Genomic DNA, 26,571 nt, shown 5'->3' on the forward strand with positions numbered 1-26,571 from the left:
TATGTCTAAGTTCTCTGATAATCTGAAATATTTGAAGATCTGATTATTCTTGCTTTTAAAAGGGAGGTAAAATGCTACTAATCTTCCATTTCTGATTGAAGAGATGAAAAAAGAGGTATAATTGCACTATGTATATCCAATTATTAGTGTTCTATCTCTAGTGTTCACAGGAGTGTTAAACATGCTGTCAACATGTAGGAAAACACAGGAATCTGCCCTGAGAAAACTAGCATTGTGAGATTAGTGTTTAACCTGTGTGGTCCTTTGCCTATTCATATGTCCTTCTCTTTTCTTCCCTCGTTTAAAGGACATCTGGCCAGACATCTGCAAATGCACACTCATCTCGAAGCCATGCAGTATTTCAGATTATTCTCAGAAGGAAAGGAAAATTGCATGGTAAATTTTCTCTGATTGATTTGGCTGGCAATGAAAGAGGAGCAGATACTTCCAGTGCAGACAGACAGACCCGACTGGAAGGTGCAGAAATTAACAAGAGCCTTTTAGCACTCAAGGTAACTTAAATGTTTCCATTGCCTTTGAGTAAGTGGAAGCCTACATATAATAGCAATAACTATTAAAATTAATGGTTTCGCAGGCTTCACTTGTCTGTATTTTCTACTGATTTGACAGGTAAAATAATATACTGGTTTTTTCCTCTAAATGCCTGAAGGAACACTTCATAATTCCCCAGTAGAAACAGTGCAGAAACATTGGCCTACCAAATTGCATCTAGTTTTTGTAAACGAAGAAAACCAACAAAAACCCAACCAAAAAAACCATCTTGAACAGAAAGTCCCCAGTAGTTGAATTTTCAGACATGTCTGATATATATTTAAAATGGGAAAGCAAGTGACTTACTTTGGTACTCAGGATATGAAATACTAATTGGAAATATGCTTACTGATCTGAGTATTTATTTCTTTTTTTTTTAATAAAAAATAAAATTACATTGACAACATATTTATTTACTGCTGTTAATATATTCACTAGAGCAAAACAACAGCAACATGTCCAGACAGAACTAACAAATGCATTAAAATAAGCCATGGAAGTTGAAATTGTCTGATACTGTCACTACAGATTTTCATACATCAATCCAGGATGCATCAACAGAGCTATGAAATACCATGCACCAGCACTGTGGTTTTATCTAAAAAATCTGAACCCCTAAATTACTGTGCTTACTTTTTTATTCCCATTATATATTTAGGAGAAGACTGGTATCTAACTAAAGAGATCTCACAAAACACCACAAAATTTTGATGTATAGTATGTCATTACCAAATTGTGTGGCGTGTTGAAAAATTGGAAGCAGCAGTTCCAAAAGTATAGCCTATTCTGATTTAGCATCAAACTAAACAATGCAGGGAACATGTTGGTGTTACTGTTCTTTCAAGTGTAATTGAATGAAGCTGTTTTTTGTTGTGTTTTGGGTTTTGTTGTTTTTGTTGTTTTGTTGGTTTTGGCAGGGGGGTGTTGGGTTTTTTTCAGTTTACTTGTTGATTTTGTGCTGGCTAGTGCTCAGACAACATATTTTGTTAGTTTTCCTACAAGTTGTCTTTTTAATTATAGCAAAAGGTTCTGCTGCTGCTGTACTAGTAGTGATTTTGATCAAAATTATGTGGGGAAGAGGAAATAAAAATAAATTGGGGTTTTGCAGACATCTAAAAGGTGGTATAAGACGATAGAAGTTTCTCAATTTTATGTTAGTTTTCCATTTTCCATCTCTCCCCAAAAACATTACTCAGCTTTTCCTACTTGTATTCAGGACCCATGAAGTTATTGTCAAGTTCAAATTAAACTAGTATGTTCTGAGAAGTGGTCTTTGATGCTAATCCAGTGATGTTTGTATCTATGAGTCCTGTCTTAACCTGTTCAGATTTTTAGTATGAGAAGTTGTTTGTGTAATATTTCTACATGGAAATAATGTTGTAATTTTGTTACCTGGTTTTCTGAGCTGTCATGAAAAGCAAAAATCAGTTAAAAGCTCCATTAATTTAGAAACTGGAGGTGTCCTTCTGTAATCTTTTACTAATAAGGAGATAGCTCGATTCTATCAGGAGTAAGCAAACTAAAAATCATTGTAGTAAATTAAAATATCTTAATTAAACTTGTTGATTGCCATATCAGTATTTCAACGTACACATTTATAACTTTTTACTTTGAATGTCACTTGTTGAAAATCCGTTGCTCCTCTTCCTGTCTTACAAGCTTTTACCTTTATGCAAGTTTAATATTAATGTATAAATTAAAAATATTCAAGGAATGCATTGCCTTGCTTACCTATAAGTATTGAATCCTATTTTAGCACTTGTATGTGAAATTCGCATGCAACAAGCTTCAGACTTTCTGTTTATCTGAGCTGTGTCCATTCTGAATTGTAAAATTCAACTGGTCATTTTTTTCAATAATCGCTTTAGTTAAAGCCAATTTGCCCTTATGTTTGTTTCATCCTGTGTAATGGAACTTTTATTCCAAGTCCATTTTTAGTTCTGTTTTATACTGTTTCACAGCTGCAATGCTTTCTCAGATTATTATCCAACAGTTTCTAACCTGGCTTTTGGAAGAAGCTGTTTCTAGAAAATTTCAAAAGACCACAAGGATATATATCTTCAGCTGAAGGATTAGTTGAACTTCTGTAGAACTATTCATGTAACACAAAAGCCATTCCATCTGCTAGTGCAGCTAAAAGCAAAGCTCTCATTTAAAAAGCAGTTGAAGTATGGTTGTTTATAGAAATTCTGTGTGTACATGTGTTAAAAGTGCACCAAGGAAACTTTGCATCTGAAGAGGTGTCTGTAGGCAAAGTGTTAAGGCAAAGGCACAGTCTGAATTCATGGTCAAAATATGATGACAAACCCACAAAAATTTAAAATGAAACTTTCTTTGCCTAGGAAGTAACTTATGATGTTAGAGCACTGAGTGAATAGAAGTGATGTTTAGAGTGATGCTGTCTTGGTTTGCACTGTTATGCTTAGTTGCTGCTGTAACTTCTATAGTAATTTCATAATATTTACATCTGTAGAGTATTGTTCACTGGAACCCAACCAATTGCAAATATTAGTGTAGCTCCATGCCCCTGCAAATAAAAGAGGAGACCTTATCTCTGTTTTTTTCACTTAAATAGTATTTTAAAACAGAGAATGACTTAACATTTTTGAGTGTCTTCCGATGTTGAGTATGTCAGTAAAAAGCCATGCATACTAGGTTTATGGCCTGTGGAAGCTTTCAGAGAGTTTGCTTTCTTCTGAGCTCTAAAGAAAGTCAGTGGTAAATTCAGAATCAAAGCTACTGCTTTTAACTGGTATAGTTAACACATGTCCCTGTCCCTGCTGCTGCTGCTGGTCAATGACATAGGTCATTCAGGCTTTTGTAGCTTATAATCAGGAATAATTGTTAGCCTGAACATTTAACATCAACAGTGTTTTGTTTTGTTGTTGGATACAATAGATGTAAACATTTTGGATGACACTCAGTTTTTAAGCTTCTAAGTCCTTTTTAAGTTCCTTCCTCCCTGCTGAGCTTAAAGAGAGCTGGAAGCCTAACACTTACTGAATCCAAGCTTTAATGGTAAATTTTAATGATATTTTGGGGGAGAGCAACAAAATAAACATGTATTTTCTGATTCTGAATTACATTTTTGTTATATGTACTTAACATGTATTAAAGAACCTCTTTGTTCTTTCAGGAGTGCATTAGAGCCTTAGGCCGAAATAAACCTCATACACCCTTCAGAGCAAGTAAACTTACTCAGGTGCTAAGAGATTCATTCATTGGAGAAAACTCACGTACCTGTATGGTAAGTTAGTTTGGTTAACTTTTCTAACAATAACAAAGAGAAAAGGCACTGTGAATTTAGGCTTTTATGTTTAAAATTGGTCTCTTGCTACTAGCAGTGTGTTGGACTTAAATTTCTCCACTAACTGACACTGTATGTGGAGGGGGATTTCAACAGAGACATTTCTGAATGGTTGAGATAGAACATTAGGAGAAATTTCTTCGTCAAAGGAGTTGTCAAGCATTGAAACAGCCTGCCCAGGAAAGTGGTCAAGTCACCATCCATAGAGGTATCTAAAAGATATGTAGATGTATCACTTAAGGACATGGTGGTGGGCTTGGTTGGGTAAATGGTTGGATTCAATGATTTTAGAGGTCTTTTCCAACCCAAATGATTCTGTGATTTCAGATAACTTGCTCCTGTCTCGCTTTTTATTGACCTTTTTTATTTCTTCCTTTAGTTTTCTAGCTAGGCAGGCAGCTAGAAACACTTCAAGCTAGAATTTTGTCTGTTTGTTTTTAATAATGTCTTAGTTATAGAAGAGTCTTTTTTGTTGATGCAGAATTTTGGAAAAGTGGTGTAGACTGGAAATACTAAGATGAGTTATGATCTTTAAATGAGAAAGACTAAAAGTTGGTACCAAGGGCATCAGCATGTGCTTCAGGCTGTTGAGGGGGAAGTTACTGGGATAGATAGAATGAATAGCTGTAAATAAATATGTAAAAAATATATATGTGTGTAATTTATAAAATAAAATATAAATCAAAATTATTGAAAATATTAATTATTATTAGCTATTACAGATATATAAATACATGATTATATATACATATGTAAATAGTTGTTGAATTGTTGTAAATGTGCATTTCCATCAGTCTGAAAAACAGAATTATTCTGGCAGATGGAGGAAAGAACAGATAAAAGCACTGACATCAAGTTGTCTTATTATTCTTAATATTTCTCCTTATGAGAAAGCAAACTCTCTGCAGTGCACACTGATTACTAGGCTTGTTTGGTTACTTTTCACTGACTCCTTGGAATTACTTAGTCTGGAAGCCAAAAAGGTCTGCAGACCACAAAGTTAAAGCTGTGGTGTTAGGGCAACCTAGTCTTCCCTTTAGCTGTTAGGTATGGCTCTAATGTGAAAATGGTGATAAGATAGCATTTATTAACCTACCTTTCTGCAGTTTTCTGGTGAAAAGACAGGATTGTTTTCTTTCCCACTGAAACATACCTAGCTGAAGATGCCCCTGCTTACTGCAGAGGGGTTGAACTAAATGACCTTGAAGAGCGTTTTCCAAACCAAATCATTCTATTGTTCTATAACTTTGTAAATCCTATCCAGGATCAGAAAGCTAAATTGTGCATCTCCAGTGAGTGTATCCACACTGCTGAAGGAAGTTCGAAAAGTTAGCCTGTTGGAAGTTACTCTCTGCACTTTGAATAACTAACATTTGTGAATATTTCATGGAAGATCTGCTTCCTTCAAAAGAAATCCAGAGACATATAGTGTCGCTGGGTACCTGTTGAAAGGCCTTGGTCCGAAGGGGGGAAGAACGACACACAAGACGCATGAGGATGGTGAGACAAAGAGATGTCTGCCCGCTCAGCGTAGCAGGCAGCCTTTTATTAGGTTCTCCCACTTCTACTTTCCCACACACACAACACAAACATATTTCCACCAAAACACTGAGGAATGCTGCACCTACACTTCAACCACACAGCTCAAGGCTGTGTCCGTGGGAACTATCCAGTTAGCTCCACTGCTCCCGTGGAAAACGGCCCAACACTCTGCAACATTCCAAACCCCTCAAACTTCAGTTATGGGGCTGTGACTTCACCCGATAATTATATAGTCAGCATAAATAAGTTTTTTTGAACTTTATTAGTCATTGCAGTTTTACTGTTCTTGTCCTTAAATTGTTTGAGAAACCATTTAGTAGGGTAATTTATCGCCATTTGAAAGTTGCAATGTGATTACATAGAATAGTATATTTTTTTAACTAGTCCTGCTCCTTGACATGCTGCATCCTTGATGTGCTGCAGTCATTGCTGAAGTGCCAGACCCATCAACCCTCCAGGGAGGGAGTAGGAGCCTGCAGACTTCAGTGTCCCAGCAGAGCCATTGATCCCACTGTGATGGCTTATAAGCAATGTAGACACATGCGAAATAGAAAGAATGGTAATTTCAGGTCTTAAAGATACTCCTGTTTGTAAGTACTGCAGCTTTTTCCATCCCCATTTGGAATTCAGAATGAGGAAGTGAGTGACAAAGAGGTCAGAGTCCTCCTGTCCTACCTGGACTGGGCTTGTTGGGACATGAAGAGATGTCATATACCAAGAGTTGTACCTTGAAAGGGGTATCCACGTGGCTGACAGCACCTACAGAGGCACATCTCTATGTGCATTTAACTATATGTACTATAGCAGCTGTACTGCTCTTTATACTCTTTATACTCTTTAAAATGTTGAAGCAGTCTCCTAGTATTGTAGCAATTTTGTAAATAGGTAAAGCAAAAGACACACACACAAGAAGAGGAAAACCCAGAATTCATTCACTTCCCGTTGTCAGGCAGGTTCAGCTGTGCCCAGGAAAGCGGGGCTGTATCACATGTAATGATGCTTTGGGAAGACAAACACCATCACCCTAAACGTCCCTGTCTCTGGCATGCTCTGAACATTGAGCTGATGGAAGAGATGCATACATCTTTCACATTATATAAGTCAGAAAGGGTTTTAGGAATGGCTAAGTTTTTGTTAATTAGAACCCAGAACAAGAGATGTGCAATTGTGTGATCTTCTTGTTGTTTTCATTGGTAACTGATGTGTGTTTTCATTAGTAACTGATATGTAAACTTAGCAGTTTAAACTTAAGTCTGTATGGTAGCAGGCTCTTTAGGCTTTCTAACCTGCTTCCACCACATATTTTTCCTTTCTCCCCAGAAGTTCCTCTTGGGGTGACAACTTCTGCTTTTGTACAGGAATGTCAGCAGCAGGATGTAAGAGAAGATTGGGATTATCTAATTCCCATCAATTTCAGTCTCCTGAGAGAGACTAAGAGGCATCATTCTTGTGATGCTATGACAAATGTTATTGTGTAGAATCATAGAGGTGTTTGTCATGGGTAGAGCCTTTACTGCTCTCTTGAAAAGTGGGTGGAAAAATTGGACTACTGAGAGAAACTAGGACAAATAATGTTTTCACGGTTGCCCAATCACAGTTTTTATTTTTGCTGAGTTCTGGAAAGAAGGTACTATCTTCAGAGTATCTTATTTAACTGGAAAAGGAATGACCTTTAGATTCCAAATATATCTGATAAAAAGTTTGCTGTCAAATATTGTTTACAGATAACTTCTGATTGAGGAAGAAGTATCATAGAATCATACCATAGAACCATAGAATCAACCGGGTTGGAAAAGACCTCAGAGATCGTCAAGTCCAACCCTTGATCCAAGACCTGTGGTTACTACACCATGGCACTAAGTGCCACATCCAGTCTCATCTTGAAAACGTCCAGGGACGGTGAATCCAGCACCTCCCTGGGCAGCCCATTCCAGTGTCTGATTACTCTCTCTGTAAAAAATTTTTTCCTAATATTCAACCTAAAGCTCCCCTCTTGTCCTACTGCTGGTTGCCTGGGAGAAGAGACCGACGTCCACCTGGCTACAACCTCCTTTCAGGTAGTTGTAGAGAGTGATGAGGTCTCCCCTGAGCCTCCTCTTCTCCAGGCTGAACAACCCCAGCTCCCTCAGCCTCTCCTCATAGGACATGTGCTCAGGTCTCTTCACCAGCCTCTTTGCTCTTCTCTGGACCTGCTCCAGCACCTCAATATCCTTCCTGAACGGAGGGACCCAGAGTACTCCAGGTGTGGCCTCACCAGTGCTGAATACAGGGGATGAATCACTTCCTGCTGGCCACACTGTTCCTGATGCAGGCCAGGATGCCATTGTCCTTCTTGGCCACCTGGGCACACTGCTGGCTCATGTTCAGCTTCCTGTCAATCCAAACTCCCAGCTTCCTCTCTGCCTGGCTGCTCTCCAGCCACTCTGTCCCCAACCTGTAGTGCTGCAGGAGGTTGTTGTGGCTAAAGTGCAGGACCCAGCACTTGGCCTTGTTGAACCTCATCCCACTGGAATCAGCCCATCTCTCCAGCTTGTCCAGGTCCCTCTGCAGAGCCCTCCTGCCTTCCAGCAGATCAACACTTCCCCCCAACTTGGTGTCATCTGCAAATTTGCTGATGGTACACTCAATCCCCTCATCCAGATCATCAGTAAAGATATTAAACAGAACTGGGCCCAACACTGATCCCTGGGGGACACCACTAGTGACCAGCAGCCAACTGGATGCAGCCCCGTTCACCACCACTCTCTGGGCCCGGCCCTCCAGCCAGTTCTTAACCCATCAGAGAGTGCACCTGTCCAACCTGTAGATGTCTTTACTTAGGAAAATAGTTAAATTAAACTCATCTTTAATACTGTTAAGTATGATTTTTGAATATGGCCAAAATCATCATAGAGTCTCCTTGAACAGAGAACAGCCTACAGAGATATATGAAAAATAATCTAGTAACTGTTTGGAGGATATATTAGTTTTACACTCTGTTGCATTCCACATTTCCCATTTTGAGGAGTCTTTTATTTTTCAGTTAGAGTTTTGCATTTACATATTATGTTACCAAGGTGGTGAAGTTGGAGAAATTGACTGAATTTCTGTGAATTCTTGATGTTCCTTTTATGGTTAAAGGAAATAGAAGCTTTGACTGGACATCTGTGTCCCTGAGATGCTGCTGTATAAGGACAGCTGTACATAGCAGACATTTTTTGTAGAAGATCACAAATGAAACTGGAGATTAAAAAAATATATGAATTTAATTTGAGTTCATCTACCCTTTCATGTGCACAAAGTGATTTATTAACATGTGGCTTGTTTTCTCCAGATTGCTACAATTTCTCCGGGGATGGCATCATGTGAAAACACTCTAAATACATTGAGATATGCAAACAGGTATAAAAAATATTATTTCTTATAGCTATACCAACTGTTGATGACTGACATTTGAAATAGTTGTTCCATGATGTATAATTATTGTATAATTATTTTAGCTACTTGAATAATTTGATCGTAGTTGCATTTCTTAATAAGATCCAAATTAATGATCCAGGCTCACATTTAATTTGTCACTATAGAAATTGCATTTACACCATTTTCCAGAAATGCAGAGATGGATGATGTGGATTGCAAGATATGTGGGAGATGTCACTATTAGTTTTGCCCCTGCTCTGGAGGAACCATCTCCTGCATTAGTGTTTGTGATGATTCCCTGGGACGTTAGCTACAAGTTCTGTGATGTTATTTTTTTTTTCATCCCCATGGTGGAATTGCATACAGTTGCCAGTCTCTATCATACATTCACATGAAATTTCATGCTTCCCAAATACAGGCAAATATCTGAGACCCCTAAACAAAAAGGCAGTAAATCCGACAGACTTTTTGATCACTGTGGAGAAATTAGCACCTCCAGAGGCAGATGCTGATGCTCTGAGACCTGTACTGCTCTAAGAAAGTGTTCAGCTCTCCCCAGTGAGTTTGAAAGAAGCCCTCACCTGCTGCAGTTCTCCCACATTTAATAGAAGTGGGGTGATCAGGTCCTGTGTGTCCCTGCAGTCAGACCTTGACCCAGAGACTCCCCATGTTTTGCTGCAAAGCACAAAGGCTGCAGACAGGGGCCATCAGGTACCCTGGTTTTACCATTTTTTACCATGTGGTGGCCTGCTTGCCCCAGTGAAAGATGGCAGAATCACGACAGCTCCTGCTTGGCTGGGTACCACAGCCAGTTGCTGGCTGGGCACAAAGGCCTGCCAGGAATGCTTACCACCAGCTCCTCTTGATATCCAAATGTCCCTGTGTCTGAGTCAAGGGAGCCAGTAGTAAACCTGTCTGGCTTGGACCAGTCTGTGTGATTTCCTTCCTGGAGAGAAGGAGGCTTCTCCTCACCTCCTTACAGTAACATAACAAAGGACTGTCCACATTCAAGACTCGTTGGAACTTTTACCCCCTTACAGAACTTGTGTTGCTGAAGTGACTCTACAAAGAGCCACTACAAAGCTAATTAAACAGCTGTTTCTAGTGTACTAATTAGTTGTGCTGAAACTGTTTCCTCCCCTTGGTGTTAAAATTGTATGTTGTTATGGAGTACCTGTCCCTGTAACGTTCCTTCATGTGTTTGTATAGTTTTTTATTTTTTTCTAACAATACATCATTTTCACAGTTTTTAGGTGCTGGGCACTACTGTGTGTGCAGTGAAGAAAGGAGGCAGAATAGAATTTAAAGTTTTGTAGCTGTAGTGGTTTGATATTTTAAAAGGAGCCATTTAGTGGATTATTGAATGTAGACCAAATCTTATTAACTATACAAACGCAAATCTGGAACTACTCTTCTGAAAACACTGCTATTATGGTCCCCTGCAAATTAGCAGCACTGGTTTTGTTCAGTTTTGTTAGTAATCTGAACTGTTTGCAGAAAGTTTAAATATGTTGACACACGTTTTAATATAAAAATAATTTTGTAGTTAAATATTAAAGAAGTATGCTAAACAAAGAGTTGTCATTTTAACTGTGTTTATGAGAACATTTTCTTTTTATTTGCCACTGTATTTTGCTGCTGCAGAGTAAAGGAGTTTGGAATTAGTCCTTCGGACATTCCCTTCTCACAGGGTAGTGGCAGTCGCTCTGATCTCTCTCCTTCCTATGAGTATGACGACTTTTCTCCTTCAAACACCAGGTCTACTTCATTCTATACATGGAATCTTTAAGTTTTCTTTTTGGCTATGTAATTTTACAGATCAACCTTTCATTAGTCACCTTGCCATGAGTCACACCTACGTTGTTTTTATTTTGGTTTGGCAGGTGATGGTTCTGCATGATATGCAATCATCTTCCCAGTATTTTGTTTATGCTCCTTAAACATCCACATTCTGTATCCGGACTTATTACTTTCTTTCATACATTTAAAAAAAAAATGGTGATGTCACCTTCGTATATTTAGTGGACCAAATCTAACAATTCCGTGTTTAGGGTAACTTAAATATCTCTGAAAAGTTTTGTAAATAATTATGTTATTAAAACTTTTCAGCACCCTGAAGTTAAATGAAAAATATTTTCCATTGTAGTAAGTAAGTACTAGTTGAAAAAAAACATTTTTCCCATTAAAGAAGTGAAGAATATGTTCTAAAATTTGCTATACTTTCAGACTTTTATCCCTCTTTCATAAACTTGCTTTTAAATGGGATTTTTTTGACAGAAGCATTACTAATCTTTGAGCTACTTTCATGCTGCAAGACCCTAACATTTTATTAAAATATTTTCAACTTTGAAATGAATTAAAGGATCTATTTATTCTCTGAAATACTTGGTTGCAAGTTATTATTTTCTTCAGAATTTCTTGGCTGTTTTGCTTATAACAGCTAATGGGGTGCTGATCAGCTAACTTTTTTAAAGCACAATTGTGTTCACAGAAAAAGAAAAGTGGTCAGGTTTAGGGTGCTGAATGAACTTTCCTTTCAAATATCACTCATTGTTAAGGAGTTACTGTTGACGGGTTTGAGTTTTTTGCCCTCCTGTTAAGTAGTAGTAAGATTTTAATCAGGAAATGCCTCTTGCTAGAACATTGGTTGTAATCCACATGCAAGTAGTAAAACTGCAATGGTCCATCCTTTTTGCAAATCAGACTAACACCTTTTTGTCACTGAAAGTACATTAAATTTGTGAAGCTGACATCATCATCTTCCTTATTAAATGAATTAATTATGCATAAACATATAGAGCTTTATTTTTGGTTGTGAGTCTTTTGCACAGGAGGTTACTAATTTACAACTGGAACATTTTCTGTTTGTAGGGTGAAGGAGCTGACAGTCGATCCTAGTACCTCAGGGGACATCCGTTCCATTATACACCATGCTCCCAATCAGATGGATGACTTGGAGACACAGTGGGGTGTGGGAAGCTCTCCTCAGAGAGATGATCTCAAACTGCTTTGTGAACAAAACGTGAGTAGTTTACAGTATTACATAGAAAGAGATAATGAAATACAGTGGCAGAACAAATCGAGATTAATGTGTATTTGTAGCCTGTTAGCAAGATCTTCAGGTAAATAGATCATGCCTCTTCACTTTTTCACTTTTTTGTTCATTTGCATACAAAAGAAAAATCAAACCCAAAAACATTTCTTGAAGGTTTTTTTTTAATCTTCCTTTCTGATTAGGGATTTTAATATTTTGGCAGGGTCTGCTCTAGGCTCTGGCAATCTGTATGTGTGCATTTTTTTCCAGTATAGCTTCACATTTTTTTCAGCAGTTAGAAGTATCTGGGACATTTGTCTTTTTTATTTAACACTCTTTGTGGTCTTGAGCATTATTTTCCCTGCATGCAAATCCCATTTCAAGTGAGTTTGCCTTTCTCTGCATGTAGAAATCTGGCTACCCATCATTCTTCCTCCCGGCATCCTGATTTTCCTGGGGTGAAACCCCAGTGCACTGTTTGGGAAGAGAACTACATGATGGTCCCAATATGTCTTCCTGTGCTGCAGGAGTGGGGAGCTGAGAGACATCTTCCAAAGGGCATTTTCCCTCATTGCTTATTATCAGCTCTAGTCACGGTTCCTTAAATATTCAGTAGGGATTAAAACTCGATTTGTGAAAATGCTGATGAAAAATAGAAAAGTCCTTAGTATCCTAACTTTTTTCACAAAACTCTGTTTCTCAGAGTTTTTCTCTTCACCACTTCTTTGTGGTGTCTGCAGTATTTCTCACTTCGATAACTAGCTTTTCTTCCAGTACTCTGTTTTATAAGAACATGCTAGTGATTCCTATAGCTTTCCACCAGACAGTCCTTCCAGCCAGATATCCTTTCATATCACACTTGTTCATTACTCGTGTGGAATGAAATCAAGCTTTAAAAAATATTTCAAAAGCATTGTATAATGAACTGTACTGTCTTGCTAAAACATTAATTAAAGCCTACCTAGCACTTTCTTCTTTTGTTGTTAACGATTCATTTCTAAAGAAGCCCTGTTTGCCCCAGTTTGTACATCCATGAGTGCATTCTTCTAATGTATGAATCACTATGTACATTTTAGATTTCTCACTTCACGTTTAACTTTTTTTTCCGAAGGATTAATTTAATTTTGATTTCTGAAATGTATTGAATGTAATTGCTGTTCTCTTTTTTTGAAAACTGTTGCCTGTCTGTTGCAGCATGCACAACAAAAAGCCCTGACAGAAAACCAGAGGTTTTTGTAGGCATTAAAACCTACTAGAAATTATAATTCTTCCCTTGTGGTTTCTTCTTCCCATTCTTTCAACTTGTTATTTTTATGTGGAATACCCGATTTTCCAATATTTGCTAAGATTAGTGACTGAAAATTTTAGTGAATATTAACTGAATTGAAATCTGTAAATATTTTTAATATGTTTTGAATTTATTGCCCCTTTGCTCATTTGTGGAGATTTTCTTGTTAGAAGTATCAAATTCTATTTTTGACAGGTTTTACCTTCTGTGTATTTCTTTCCATGTTCAGTGATGAAATGGATCACATTCAGTATGTTTCTGAAGCCACAGTTCTTTCTAGACTAACAAGACTAACTATTGTTTTTAGGAAGAGGAAGTTTCTCCACAGTTGTTTACTTTCCATGAAGCTGTGTCACAAATGGTAGAAATGGAAGAGCAAGTAGTAGAAGACCACAGGACTGTCTTCCAGGTAAAAGATGGAGCTCTACTTTTTTTTATCCTAATCTAGGAATTCAGGTTGTCCCAATGAAAGTGCATACTCTTGAAGATGTAGGATGTCATCTGGCTGTTCTGATCTGTCAAAGATTTCTAAATTGATCTGTTGTTGTAAGCCTACAGATTCCATAACCACTAACCTTTGTCCTCATGATGAAAGAGAAGCATATCATCCCAGAAATTTAGTAAAATTTTCCTTTGCCAGGGCTGACAATTAATAGTAACGTCTCTATCAGCTCCATTTCTGTTTGGTTGTCTCCCTCTAAGATACTGCAATACTCCGTCCAAGTATTGTATCTGAGTACCCTTTTGTGACATCTTCCTCTGAGATCCAGATGAGACACATACATTTCAAACTGTCTGTTTGCTTCCATTTTACAGCTACGTAAAGGTTTTCATTCACTATTTGTCAGAGTTTGTGAAAGGAATACTGCCCACGCAGTGTAGTGCTGGTCAGTGTTACAGAGTCTTTTACGCTCACAAAATGAATTGTGGCAATGAGTTACTAGTGTTGAGAAGGAAATGTGAATTGCTTCTGTTCATAACCTAAAGGGCCTTTAGGCAGGCTGGCTGTTTGCCAGAGAACAGCAGACCATTAAACCTGTATTAAACCTCAATTTATGTATCTAGCTTAGCAGAACGTTGATGAGTGTTCATAACATAGTAGGATGCTGAATAACACATTTTACAACAGATGCAGAGATTGTTATTGTGAAACATTAGCCCTGAAGTAAAACATACAGAAGTGTGAAAGTCATATGCCATATGCTGTGACTGTGTCCTAATGCTTGTGACTTCTGGAGAGACAAACTGCATTAGTTAAAGATGTTATTGCCTCTGTGTGACCATCTGGCCTCCTGCTCTAAACTACTGCTCCTTCCAGTGGTCAGTGGAAGGAAACATGTCTGAGCCTCAGGTTCCTTTGTTTGCAGCATGGCTTGTTAGTTCATGCTGTGTGAGTGGCTGGGCTGCCCCGATACACAATCTACCAGCTGTACCAGTCATCTTCTGTCAGCTTTTTCCTGGAACCAACTGATACAAAACATCCTTTCCTAATAAAAATGGCTAAACTATACCAACACAAGGAAAAGTGCTCTAAAGGTTTTGGGTTTTCTCTGTTTTGGATGTACAAGATTATGTTAGATGAGATGAGTCTTACCCCAATGCAAGCTCCTTCTGTCCTGAAAGCCAAAACACAATTTTCAATTTTGCTTAGGTTACTGAGCACAGAAGGAAAGACTTTATTTTAGTGTGTCAGGCCCAGCATGCCTAGAACTGTCAGCTGCTTTCTTTTTTTAAATCAAAGCATTTCCGATGGAATCAGTTCTGATCACAGCTTTGCATAGTTCTGTAAGATTTAAGCTTCTCTTTCAATTCTTCTTTGCTGCAATCCTTTTTTTCCCTTCTTTTCTTTTTGATGATATTCAGACTGCAAAGATGCCTGAGAAAGAGCCTTTACTGTAGTCCTGTGAGTGGAGTTAGATCATGCAATTACTAAGTTTAAAATAGATGTTCTTCTATACAGCTTTTCTCAAAACTGGACAAAATTATCTTGGCTTCTTGTCTGTAGTAATGACTCTAGGACTATAGTCAGTGGTAACCAGCTGATACTTAAAATTGAAGCTTGACTTCAAAGTTTGAAACTTGCCTAAGAGGACACAACCATGACATAAAGTTCTGCTCGCTGAGTTTCTTAGCTTTACAACCACCTAATATTTTGAATTTGAAGAGTACTGGCGTAGCTGGGGTTTACCTGTTGCTGTATGACCACTGGAATTAAAAAATAAGGTAGAAAGATACAGTTTTGCTGAATTAGGAATAAGATTTCATTTTAGTATTTAAATCTGTTATATTGAGGTGACTAGACAGTAAACATATGGTAATTTTGATAAAAAGTCTAAATCAGCTCTTTGTCTTGACACTTGTCTTGAAACTTTGCTGATGTATTTTTTTTTATTTTTTTAAACTTTTATCTAGGAATCTATTAGATGGTTGGAAGTTGAAAAACTACTTCTTGACATGACGGAAGAAGTAGACTATGATGTGGATTCTTATGCTACCCAACTTGAAGCAATTCTAGAGCAAAAAATTGATATTCTGACCGAACTTAGAGGTAAATTGCTTTTAATCACTTTTCTGTACATTATTAGCATATGCCATGGAGACTTGCAGTAATAATGAGGAGGAAAAAAAAGAGTGTGAATATATTCAAGGGTCTTTTTTACCCACTTGTGCTGCTCTGCAGTGTCCTTTGGAAGGAACATTTATTCTGCTGCCTGAGAACAGGTTCACATCTGTGCTCAGATCATCCTAACATAAAGGGTCTGTGCTTTACCTCCAGGAAGTATAAACTCAATCCTGCAATTTTTTTTTTCCTTTTTTTCCAAAACACTGAAGGAAGGTAAGAAAATCTAAACTAACTGAATGAAAAAACCCAGAAGGCAATGCAATGAGGAAAAAGTAGTAGGAACTCCCAGTTCCGTCTCTGTTGCATTCTGTAGTGTAGCAGGGAGCCTGCTGTCATTTTTTTAAGACTGTGCTTACGAGTGGCATCAAGCTCTTGAGTATCTTGGTTGGTAGTTTACCTTTTTTTTTCAACAGCCTTTCTGTTAGAATTTTGTCAGCTTATCTTTGTTGAAAGACAAATTGCAGATTTATTACTTTACTTGGTGCCCAAAATTTACTCTTCCACTTATCTTCTAAAATCAGCTTGTCATCTTGGTACCTCACGGAGATGAGTTTTTCATTTCCATTTTTTGTTAACTATTTGGACTCTAGGAGAAATGCTATACAGGTAAAAGCTTAAGGGTGGGGTTTGGGGCTTAGGGGAGGGGTTTTTTGGTGTGGTAGAAAACTGTGTTAAAATCTTACTTTTTATTCAGTTACTCTGCTGTAAATTAGGAGAGTGCATCAAGCGAATCAGATGTGACCTGTTTGCCTCGTAAGCATGCCAGTTATGCTTTAGCTAGGAATTGGGGGTTCCTTTTCTTTTTATGGATGATGGCTTCCTTTTCAGAAGAGAGTTTGAGACACCAGCAGTGAAAAAACACCGTTTAGGTGACTTCCTGTTCTTCAAAAACTTACTAGATATTGTTTTAAAACAAGGTACTGGAGGTAAAATGCTATCTAAGAGATCCTTGCATCTTTACAGGAAGCATGATGTATGTGTAGTTTTACAGGAGGGAACACCTGTTAAGTCAAAAATTCTGTCTTGGCATCTTCTGTGTTCTGCTCGTGGCGCATAATGATCACTGAATTGTTTGGCTTTTACTTCTCTCACTGTGGGACTGACATCTTTATGTTGTCCTTTTGGTTTCCTTCTTCCCACTCTTGGGCTTATTACTGGAGAATGGAAGGGAACAGGAATAGAAGTATGAGGATGCCACACTTCCTTTCTCAGGTTTCTCCCATTCGTATTAGTTACGATGAAACAAATGAATGATGCATTTAACTGTTTACAGTTGAATAAGTTCCAAAATTTATTCACAAATGCTTTTCACATTCATAGGAAAACAGGGGGACTAGAAATTAAATGTACAGAAGAGGCTGATTGTACGCTGAATAAGATTTTGTATGCCTCCAAGGTTGGTTTGGAAGGTGCTGGAAAGGAAAAGTAAACATGTAGTATCTCCCTACATTCTCTAAGATAGAAGAAGGATGTAAGTGTGAACAGTTTGCATTCTGGGCATGCAGTTGTGCAGTTTACAAACCTATCCTGCCTAAAGACAGGGGTAGCATCCAAGAAGGGACTCAGTTGCTAAGCAACTTGTTTGTATGGTGAGTATTGAATTTAAGTTTGTAATTCGTAGCATCAGCTGTTTTTGTAAAGGAATGTTCTTTGTTGTGCACGAGGGCTGGGATGTGGAGTATGAGGGTTTAGTTTCCAGATCTGTTCAGCACAGGCACATCAGTATTCATTCTCTTCTGTTTTCATTAAAGACAAAGTGAAATCGTTCCGGGCAGCTCTTCAAGAGGAGGAACAGGCCAGTAAACAGATCAACCCGAAAAGACCACGTGCCCTTTGAAATGGGCCTTTGCTGCTAGAGGAATCCATGAACCTGTACTGCTGTAGCACACATTTGTTACAAAACCCAGTGGCCAGGGGAACTCAACTACTTGAAAGTGTAAAAGCGTTAGAAATGTCTGTGGAAATGTCCTGTTTCTTATTCACCTGAATGACATTTTCAGTTTTATGTGAAATGCTCCTATGATGTCTACAAAATGCTTCTAGACCAGACAGCACATCCATGCAGGGTTCAGATCTGTGAAGCACTTTGTTTTTAATATTTCATTTATTCAAATAGTGAAATTTGTTTGGAGATACTTGCCATGTTTTTCATAATGAAGTAAAACTGTGGCCATTAGTCACAGCACTTCCTTCTGACCATGTTGTCTTATTACAAAGTCTAGCTGTGCAGTTCTAAAATTGTGGCATGCATGCACACACTAGTGGTTTTATATAACTTCTCTTCTACAGACAGCTGTGCTTACCTCTTCCCATTCTGTGCCTTGATGAAGGCTACTTAACCCTGGACATCCTTTCTGAAGCACAGCCTTAAAAAACTACATTCCTTATTCGTCAATATAAATTACTTCAGTGTGTGTACATTTTTGATGTTTTAATACTTATTTTTTGGTGGCTAGTTTCATTTCACAGGATGTGCCATATCATTTGAACAGGAACTGCAAGCTGTTAGGAGTGGACAAACAGCTGGACATTCCATTTTCCTTGTACAAATCTGGAATCTTGATTTATAAGAATACCATAAAGAATGGTTATATAATTCTAACATTTTATCTGTAATAATAAAAAAAAAACAAAAAAACAAACAAACCAACAAAACCCCACAAAAATATAAATTAGTTGATGTGTAATAAAGGCTAATGTTTAAGTACTAAGGAGAGTTGTACCTTAGGATAATGCAGATATATGGTATGTGGTGATAATGCTGTGTATGGATAGTTTAACTGTCAAACTTTGGGGATAAATACATCCATACTGGCCTTTCACATACTGTTTTAAAAACTTGGCTTTTGATGCATGACAAACTTACATGTACATTAACCGTAGTCTGCAGGTAGTTTGAGTAGTTCTGTTGCTTTAAGAAGTAGCTAATACCTATTTTTCCCTTTGTACAGTGCCAGCAGCTGAAAAGTGGGGTGAAATTGCATCATTTGATGATTTTGCACAATACCTCTACCTAGCGCTAATAGAAATCCTGCAAGTACCTGAATTCTCACAAATGGCGCCATGTATATCAGCACTTTTTAGATGGTGGCACTCCAGTTATTTTTGCAAGTCAGTATCCAAAAAACATTGACCTTTCATGTAAGAACTTCTTGTCAAATGAAGAACTGTAGATCTCTCTAGGAGTTCTCCCTGTTTCCAAGAGTTCCTATCAGCAGACTTTCCCTTGGAACTGTTTAAGAATTACTTTTGGAATACAAGCCTGTTTGTTTGTGCCAGGCGTGGGGGGAAATAAAGGGAAGGCAATGAAAAGAGAGTTAAATGAGCCAGAATTTCTTGTAGTGTTTAATGTTTGTATCTCCCATAGAAAGGTAGGCTATGGGGAAGCTCTTGTTGCATCATGGTTAAAAATAAAAAGTTCTCCTGTGTGTAAACATTAAAACTGAAACAATGTAGATTTTACATAATGTGTTTAATAAATTAAGCTATTAAATGAATTACATCTGGTAATTTTTGTTATTGTTTCAGAAGGGTTTAAATTTGTCAGCACATTGGTTACATTTTTTAAAAGAATACTTACTCTGAATTCAGAGTGAGTATTTACTTCGGCAGCCAACTCTTCTTCACAGGTTTGTCATATAGGAGGAAGTTCCCCAGAGCACTGCCCTAACTTTAGTTTTGCATCAGGTCTTAAAAGAAGCATCACACCTTTCTCAACATTTAAGAATGTCATCCATCACAGTTAAAAGAAACCACGAGAAGGCAGGCAGTAGCTTTTGTTAGCAGGCAGATTATTGTATAATACCAGAGGGTTCCTTTGAAACTGCTCCTACAGAATTCTAGGAAGCCTCTGAAGATTGAGACATCCTACATGAGTAACAGTGGCTTCCATACTATTCGTCCATAGAGCCACAACCAGGCTGTGGCTTCCTGCTGGTACCAAAGGGGACAGGAAGGACAGAATTCACTTTCAGCAGCTTTTTACTAAGCTGCGTAATTACATGTGTCCTGTCAGGCAGCACATGCAAGTGGAAACTCTGTCTACAGCCACTCTTTGTGCCAGAGCCTTATGTGTGATCTATACAGATACTGAAGCATTGAGAATTGAGGTAACCTGATATGGCTGGTTGGGCACCTGACCTCCTGTAGCCCATAGTCATGATGGACTGGAATTACTTTTAAAAGGACTTAAGCAAGCTTATCCTCAATTCCTGTCCTGTAAAATGAAAGCATTTATGAAGTGTGACACAAGCCTCCAGCATTTGTTCCTTCTGTATTAGTCTGAGCATATTCCTTGTGGCTACTTACCCAACTCACAATTTGGTTCTGCATGCAGTGAAGCAGCATGAGAATTACTGAATTATTAAACTGTGAAATAAATGAGCAACTCAGTCTTTAAAGTCAACAGCTCAGGATGCCTGCAAATTCAAGTCTATTTCTGAATCAGTGACTTCTAAAGAACTGAGAGGGGATGTCAATGGTGGAGCTAGTTGGACTCAAGAGATCTTTTCTATCCCTAAGGATTCAGTGATGTGTGTAAATGAAGTTTATCTTACAGGTTTTGCTAATTCGCCTCTTTTCCATTTAAGTGTTGTCTTATGGAAAGATATACTACACTATACCTGAAAAAAATAACAGGGTGATGCTTTCACCCCTGCATCCTGCTACAGTTAATAGCTGATGTTTTTGACAGCTGTGCTGCAGAGTTTATGCAAACTTCCTTGGAAGAGCTCTGCCTTGTCCTTAACAACTCACATATATATATAACCCAAACTATATTAAAGACACTTCAGTACCTTTTTGCGAGGACACAGGGATGCATTGCTCTAAGTCTCACTGAAAGCTCTGATCTGTGCTAAAACTCCTCCTTGCCTTGAAGGGTGAAATAGTTATCTTACAAAAACAACTACTTGAATTTACACTTGGCCAAAAAAACCCTTTTTCTGTGCTTATGAGATGTGGCCTTTCTGTAGTTTTCTTCTAGTTACTACAGTGGGGGATGAGAGGGTAAAGGTGATTACACTGGTGGTTTCAGGTACCTCAATACTGTTTCTTTAAGTGATACCAAGTCCACAAGATAGATGCTCTTGTTCCTGAGAAACAGTTACTGGGATTTCTCAAAGAGAGGCAGATTACTAACAGACTTAGAATATGGGTAGTTACCAGAGGACAACTGGGAGACAGGCATTTCAAATCAAAAGAGTTTAAATACACGTTAAAACAAACAAACAAACAAAGGGAATGATCACAACTCCACTTTTGTTGTCCAGAACAGGGTTGTACTGTCGAGTATTATGCAAGAATATACTGAGATGAAGTCCACAATCAGAGAACATAGATTTCAATTGTGGCAGCCTCGATCCAGTTTTGGGTATATTTAGAAATGCACTGTCATGAGGAAGTCCAGCACCTTGCTTCAGTTGTGAAAGAATGCACTGCTTTTAAAATACAGGCAGCACAGTTTGCCTGCTGTCTGTGATAAAATCGCATCTAACATTTTAATAAGAGTCCAAGCGCAAGAGCTTGTCCCATTGCAGTCGCTCTGGTTTAGGTAAGACTTTGGTGACAAAAAGCAACACCTGTCATTCTTCTAGTAGAATCTATGAGAAATGGATGCCTTCTGAATTGAAGCCATGCAGCAATCTGAAAGAGTGAAACACTTATGTTACAATGCTACAAATTTATACTTCAGCTTAAGGCATTTTTAAGATGTGCTGGCTGACAAAGAAAACAGTATGAAAGCAGCCATCACTGGTCAACTGGAATAAAAAATTGCTACAAACTACAGTTATGTTAGATCATACCAGGTTTACTATGATTCTTTAAAAGCAGTAGCGGACTTAATTATTACACTGAGAAACAGCTATGAACTTTTATCTCTAATTAGGAGTCATGGTGCCACTTAAATTAACTGTCCAGAAGTAAAAGCAGCATATAGCAGTTAATTATTCATATTTCAAATTTATGCTATAGAGTATGGCCTAATCCTCAAGGCAAAAAAAGGCTGTGTAAGACTCCAGGAAAATTCTAATAACAGTTACATTACTAAAGCCATTTTTAAAGGAGCTATGGAAGGGTCTAGTACACAAACACCAGAAATCAGGTTCTTCAGCTAACTGCTTCTCAATGTTGTAACCGGCATTTAAAATACATATAGGGTTTAAGTGTTCATATTCAGGACTGGAAGCCAGGACCGTCTGGTACTGAGAGGGAAACTACTGTTCCTGTGCAACTCAACACTAATTTGAGCTACACAGGTACAGGTGCAGATAGAATTTAAAGCAGCTTAAAAGGAAGGTATAAAGAGAAAAAAAAAAAGGATACCGAATGAAATCATCTATATCCATTGAACGGGCTCGTTTTTCAGAGTAACCTGTATCTTTTAGGACTGTCTGTATTTTCTCTGCAATTTTGAAGTTTTCAGGTATTTCCTGTCAATGGAAAATAGCATAAAAATTATATTCTACTCATAGCTCAAAAAAGGTTCATTTAAATTACTATATTTTCCTGCTCTTAGAGTAGTTCTTATTTCAAGTGATAAAAAGTTGTACTTTTTCTTGTATGAATTATTGTATTATTCTATTGTATTTGAATTTTTATATATCAGCTCATTCACTATAAATGAATCACAACAGTATTGCAAGACACAAAATTTTTATTAGATTAGTAAACGACCTTGAGACATATTTTTATGGCATACTTGATTTTAAGTTTTTTCACTATAAATTAGTGACCCTTTTAGATTTTTCACTAAGAAAAGAGGCAAGTTCCTCCCTCCCTCAAACTCTCTTGGAAAACTTTTAACACGTCATACTTTTCCATATTAATTTTTTACTCTTCTAAAAGACAGTATGTAAGTCACAGTACACAGAAATAGAATATATTAAAAAGGAACTTACTGTATTATGTAAGGAACAATGAATTCGGTAATTATGATCCAGCAGCTGCTCTACAGCACTTGACCTAAAAGAAATACAAGTTTAGAATGGAAACTAAACTATAACTACATTTTTTATATAAATGTATAATTTTTTACTATAAAAAATTGTAACAACTACACAGAGCTGTTCTTTTTAAACAGCTGCCTAGTTTTCCTCTAAAAGAAATGGTTAACTGGATTGGCTCTCAAATTTTGAAAAGATTTGATAGAAGTTACTTACTTAAAAGCTGCAGAAAGTGTCTTGTTTTTCCTAACAAAGGCTATCCTTACCAGACCATCCCACTCCTGAAATTAAAAATTTCAGAATTTACAGAAAGGAACATATAGCTATTACCAACAAGAATAGTCACTACTGACAACTTCAAAACCATACTGAAAATCCTTCATGAAAATGAATTTCTAAGCAATACAAAACCATTCCTGTCTTGGACAAAGCAATACAAATGGAGGAGAAAATACTTCACCCACAAAAACCTCTGTACTGTACTTTTTTGTGCCTAGGTACTATTAGTCAGATCCTATGTGCTGAGAAAGCAGATATTTGAAGAAAATCTGGCTAACCTTGGGCAAGGCTGAAGTGGCCTTTAAGTGTTTTAAAAATTAAGAACACTATCCCATAACATCTGTCTTCTGAGATTATACACACTCGTCTGAATATAAGACTTCTCACAGATACTCCTTTGACCAAAACCTACAAAGTCATCAGCTGTAAGGGTCTCTGGGAGATATTATCTATGATGAAAGGGACATTATCTGCAGTACTCCAACTGATCTTGATTTTACCAGAATTACTGTACACAAAGCTGTACCCAAATTGATGGTTGCACGTTCTGTTAATGTCCTAACACAAGCCTAAACAATAAACTATGTATTTTAGAAACTCCAGTAAACAGCTGGTACTTCATAGTAAAATCAGCACATAGAACTGAATAGTGTTATCTCTAGTATGTTATGTTGAATATACAATGGTCACCTGGAAGTTGATAGGTGGTGGTGGGTTCTTTGGCTCTATTCTTACAACACTGGATTCAACTTTGGGAGGAGGCCTGAAGTTGTTCTTTCCAACCTGTTGGTCAAGAGCAGTGAGGCAGCTGTGTGAATAAGCAGCAAATCCTCACATCCCTTGAAACACTCTTCTGTCTTTGACAGCTCTGTTACCTAATGCAGAATGACATACCTTCATCAGGTGGTCCACTCGAGCTAATAACTGAGTATTAATGGAGAGTCTGCAGTACAGTTTAGTTCCTGGTTTTGCAACCAAACGAAGTGCAAATTCCCTTTGAAACATAAGTATTGCACACCTGAGAATAACAGGTTATCAGAAAATTAATTCTAAAGAATTAATTTTTATGTCAAAAGACAACTAACACACTTAGAAAACACACAGTTTGCCTCAGCACTTACAAGTAGTAAAAGTTTATCATAAACAAACTCTGCTCTAATTTGTCAAAGTGCTCTAAAAAACCCCAAGTCATCAGAAAACTTGGTGAAGCCATCTAAGTCTCCTCAAAGATGTAACAGAATTTAATATTAACAGTGCTAAATGGATCAGGATCAAAGACATAGGCTGGTCTCAGAGCTGCTTGCCTGTAACAAATCATTTTGAATAACTCCTTGGTTATTCAAACTCTCTAAAAATTGACCAGTAATGTCACCAACATTAGTGCTTCAATGACTGAAATCAAGAACTGCAGACATACTGAATAACACGCAGAAATACCTGGGCAGTTAGACTTTTAGACCAGACAACAGGCAGTAACTTGGATTTGATCCAACCCTTTCCACACTACCTTTTTTAGGTAGGAAGGCATTTGAAATGCTACGATGCCCTACTTATCCCTGGAATGATAACTAGGTATAATATTAAAGAGGTGTAATTTCTGTTTTCATCAAGCTGGACTAGACACCAAGACTAAATCTCCTTATCTTAATATATCGACATAAACTAATTTCCAGGCACTATCAGGTTTATATTACAGAAGAATTTTGGTGTGGCTCTCATCCATCAAACTGCTATTTTAAGAACCAAAAAAAAATTTGATCTGGAAATATTTTTAAAACTATTTTGTTTTCCTAAGAGGCAATACAGAGCTCCACTTTTCCACATACCTGAAAAAAGGTCTATGAAGCAATAACTTGAAAACAAAAGGTGAAGAAATCTGAGGAAAAGAGTAATAGAGTTAGTATAATTTCTGGGAAATTATCATTTAAAAAGAAAAAAAAGTTCTACCATATTGTTTAGCCCATACCTGGTAAGGCAAGTTAGCCACGCACGCATTAAAGAATGGTAAGTCTGTTTTCAAGATATCTCCAACCTTGATTTCAAGTTTGTTTGCCAGACACCTGTGGGAAAAAATACATTGTGATTATCCTCAGAGAAGCATGTTGCCAAGGTTTTATCAAAGCAGCTCCACTGCTTCAAGCGCTCACTATTTCCACAGTTGATACTTACGTGCCCTGGACTCTCTTCTGAAGTTCACCAACAAGTCTAGGGTCAATTTCACATGCAATAACCTGAAAAAAGCATATATTTGCAACATCTCTTAACTGGGATTAAAATTTTAATCATAAAAACCCCCAACCCTCTATCTATTGCCGTAGGTTTAAATAATTCTTAAAAATTCCCTATTAGCCTATGCACCTTCCTCCCTCTCCGAATATGAGCAAACTTTGTGGCAAAAATGGATAACAGCAATGTAGTTTGATAAAACAACAAAAGATTTACACAGACAACTAAAACTCACTGGGATTATGCAAATGTTAAGAAAAATATCCACGGAGTGATTCTACTAATTTGAATCCAGTGCATAAACACCACAGTCTAAGCCACAATGTGGTCAGTGGTAAGAGGCGTGCGTGGGGGGGAATTCCCACTTACTTTTTTTACTTTCTCCAACATCTTTACCGTCAGGTTGCCGGTTCCCGGGCCCACTTCCAGAACTACATCCGTGCGGCGCAGAGCAGCCTAAGGACAAACAGCATTTCGGGTGCTTGCCTAGAACGGATTCCGTGCAACCATTTGACTTCAGAACAAAAGATAAGTGCTTTTTACGTAGCAAAAAGCTTAAACTGGGTATCAGGAGAGCGTGAGAGTCGTTTAAAAAAGAAGGAGCGGAAATTAGGGAGAACAGGAATGTCCCAACGCTGACTTATGCTGGCCAGGCTCAGAAAAGCCAGCAAGCAGCCACGTTAAAAAAAAAATAAAAAAATCACACACAAAAAGAGGTAGCGTGATGGCAATAATCGCGGTTCAGCGGTAATAATCGCGGATCAGCGGTGCCCGGGAAGGGCCGGAGCCAGGACCGCGCGTTCCCGGAGATCCTGGCCAGGCCCGGCTCCCGGGACAGCCGCCGCCTCCCACCTTCTCGATGATGCTGTTGACGACGAGGGGATTCTTCAGGATGTGCTGCCCGGCCCCGGTATTGAAGAGGATGCCTAGGGCAGAGACGGCCGTGTTACCGCGGGTGCTCGGCCTCCCCGCTCCCGGCATCCCGCCGGTCCGGCCCGGCCCGCACTCACCGCCGGCGCGGCCCTCCTGGCGGTCCGAGCGCTTCCCGGCCCGCGCCTTGGGCATGTCGGCAGGTCCACCGGGATCCCTCGGGAAGCGCCAGGCTCGGCTCCAACCGTCCCGGGACCGCGCTCCACGTGCCGCCGCCCCCGCTCCCGACTGGCCTCGCGTGCACCCGCCGCGCCGGACAGCGCCCCCTGGCGGCCCGGCGGCCCCCCCTCCATCCTCCCGCGAAAAGAGGCTCCTGCCACGTGTGATGTCCCACCCTTAAGGGGAAAGGGAGCACCCCAAATTCGTAAATGCTCGTGGTGAGAGGGAAAAGTCAGAACCTTCGCAAAAGCTTGCTAAGTTTTGTAAGTGAACTACACACGGCATGGA

General features: G+C 38.4%; 2 protein-coding genes across 4 annotated transcripts in view; one reads left to right on the plus strand and one right to left on the minus strand.

Moving 5' to 3' along the window:
• Nucleotides 1-19,242, plus strand: part of KIF2A (kinesin family member 2A) — a 52,040-nt gene extending 32,798 nt beyond the window's left edge. For 2 of the 3 annotated variants that reach the window (XM_032676469.1, XM_032676470.1), the window contains exons 14-20: nucleotides 308-512; nucleotides 3,689-3,799; nucleotides 8,715-8,782; nucleotides 11,672-11,822; nucleotides 13,430-13,531; nucleotides 15,535-15,670; nucleotides 17,497-18,107. In XM_032676469.1, the coding sequence (XP_032532360.1) occupies nucleotides 308-512; nucleotides 3,689-3,799; nucleotides 8,715-8,782; nucleotides 11,672-11,822; nucleotides 13,430-13,531; nucleotides 15,535-15,670; nucleotides 17,497-17,582 (859 nt within the window). In that variant the 3' untranslated portion in view covers nucleotides 17,583-18,107. Of the gene's footprint in view, nucleotides 1-307; nucleotides 513-3,688; nucleotides 3,800-8,714; nucleotides 8,783-10,444; nucleotides 10,559-11,671; nucleotides 11,823-13,429; nucleotides 13,532-15,534; nucleotides 15,671-17,496 lie in introns of all 3 variants that reach the window. The other variant, XM_032676468.1, reaches the window with a different exon arrangement.
• Nucleotides 19,199-26,394, minus strand: DIMT1 (DIMT1 rRNA methyltransferase and ribosome maturation factor). Its single transcript, XM_032676474.1, has 12 exons — nucleotides 26,205-26,394; nucleotides 26,047-26,120; nucleotides 25,564-25,650; nucleotides 25,138-25,199; nucleotides 24,935-25,028; nucleotides 24,795-24,844; nucleotides 23,863-23,986; nucleotides 23,659-23,751; nucleotides 22,906-22,970; nucleotides 22,645-22,708; nucleotides 22,070-22,176; nucleotides 19,199-21,388 (listed from the first exon to the last, which is right to left on the minus strand). Exons 1-12 carry the CDS (start codon nucleotides 26,257-26,259, stop codon nucleotides 21,346-21,348), a joined length of 918 nt encoding a protein of 305 aa, XP_032532365.1. The 5' UTR covers nucleotides 26,260-26,394; the 3' UTR covers nucleotides 19,199-21,345.
• Between the last annotated feature and the right edge of the window lie 177 nt (nucleotides 26,395-26,571).

Source organism: Chiroxiphia lanceolata, chromosome Z (assembly GCF_009829145.1).
Source record: "Chiroxiphia lanceolata isolate bChiLan1 chromosome Z, bChiLan1.pri, whole genome shotgun sequence".
Classification (NCBI taxonomy): domain Eukaryota; kingdom Metazoa; phylum Chordata; class Aves; order Passeriformes; family Pipridae; genus Chiroxiphia; species Chiroxiphia lanceolata.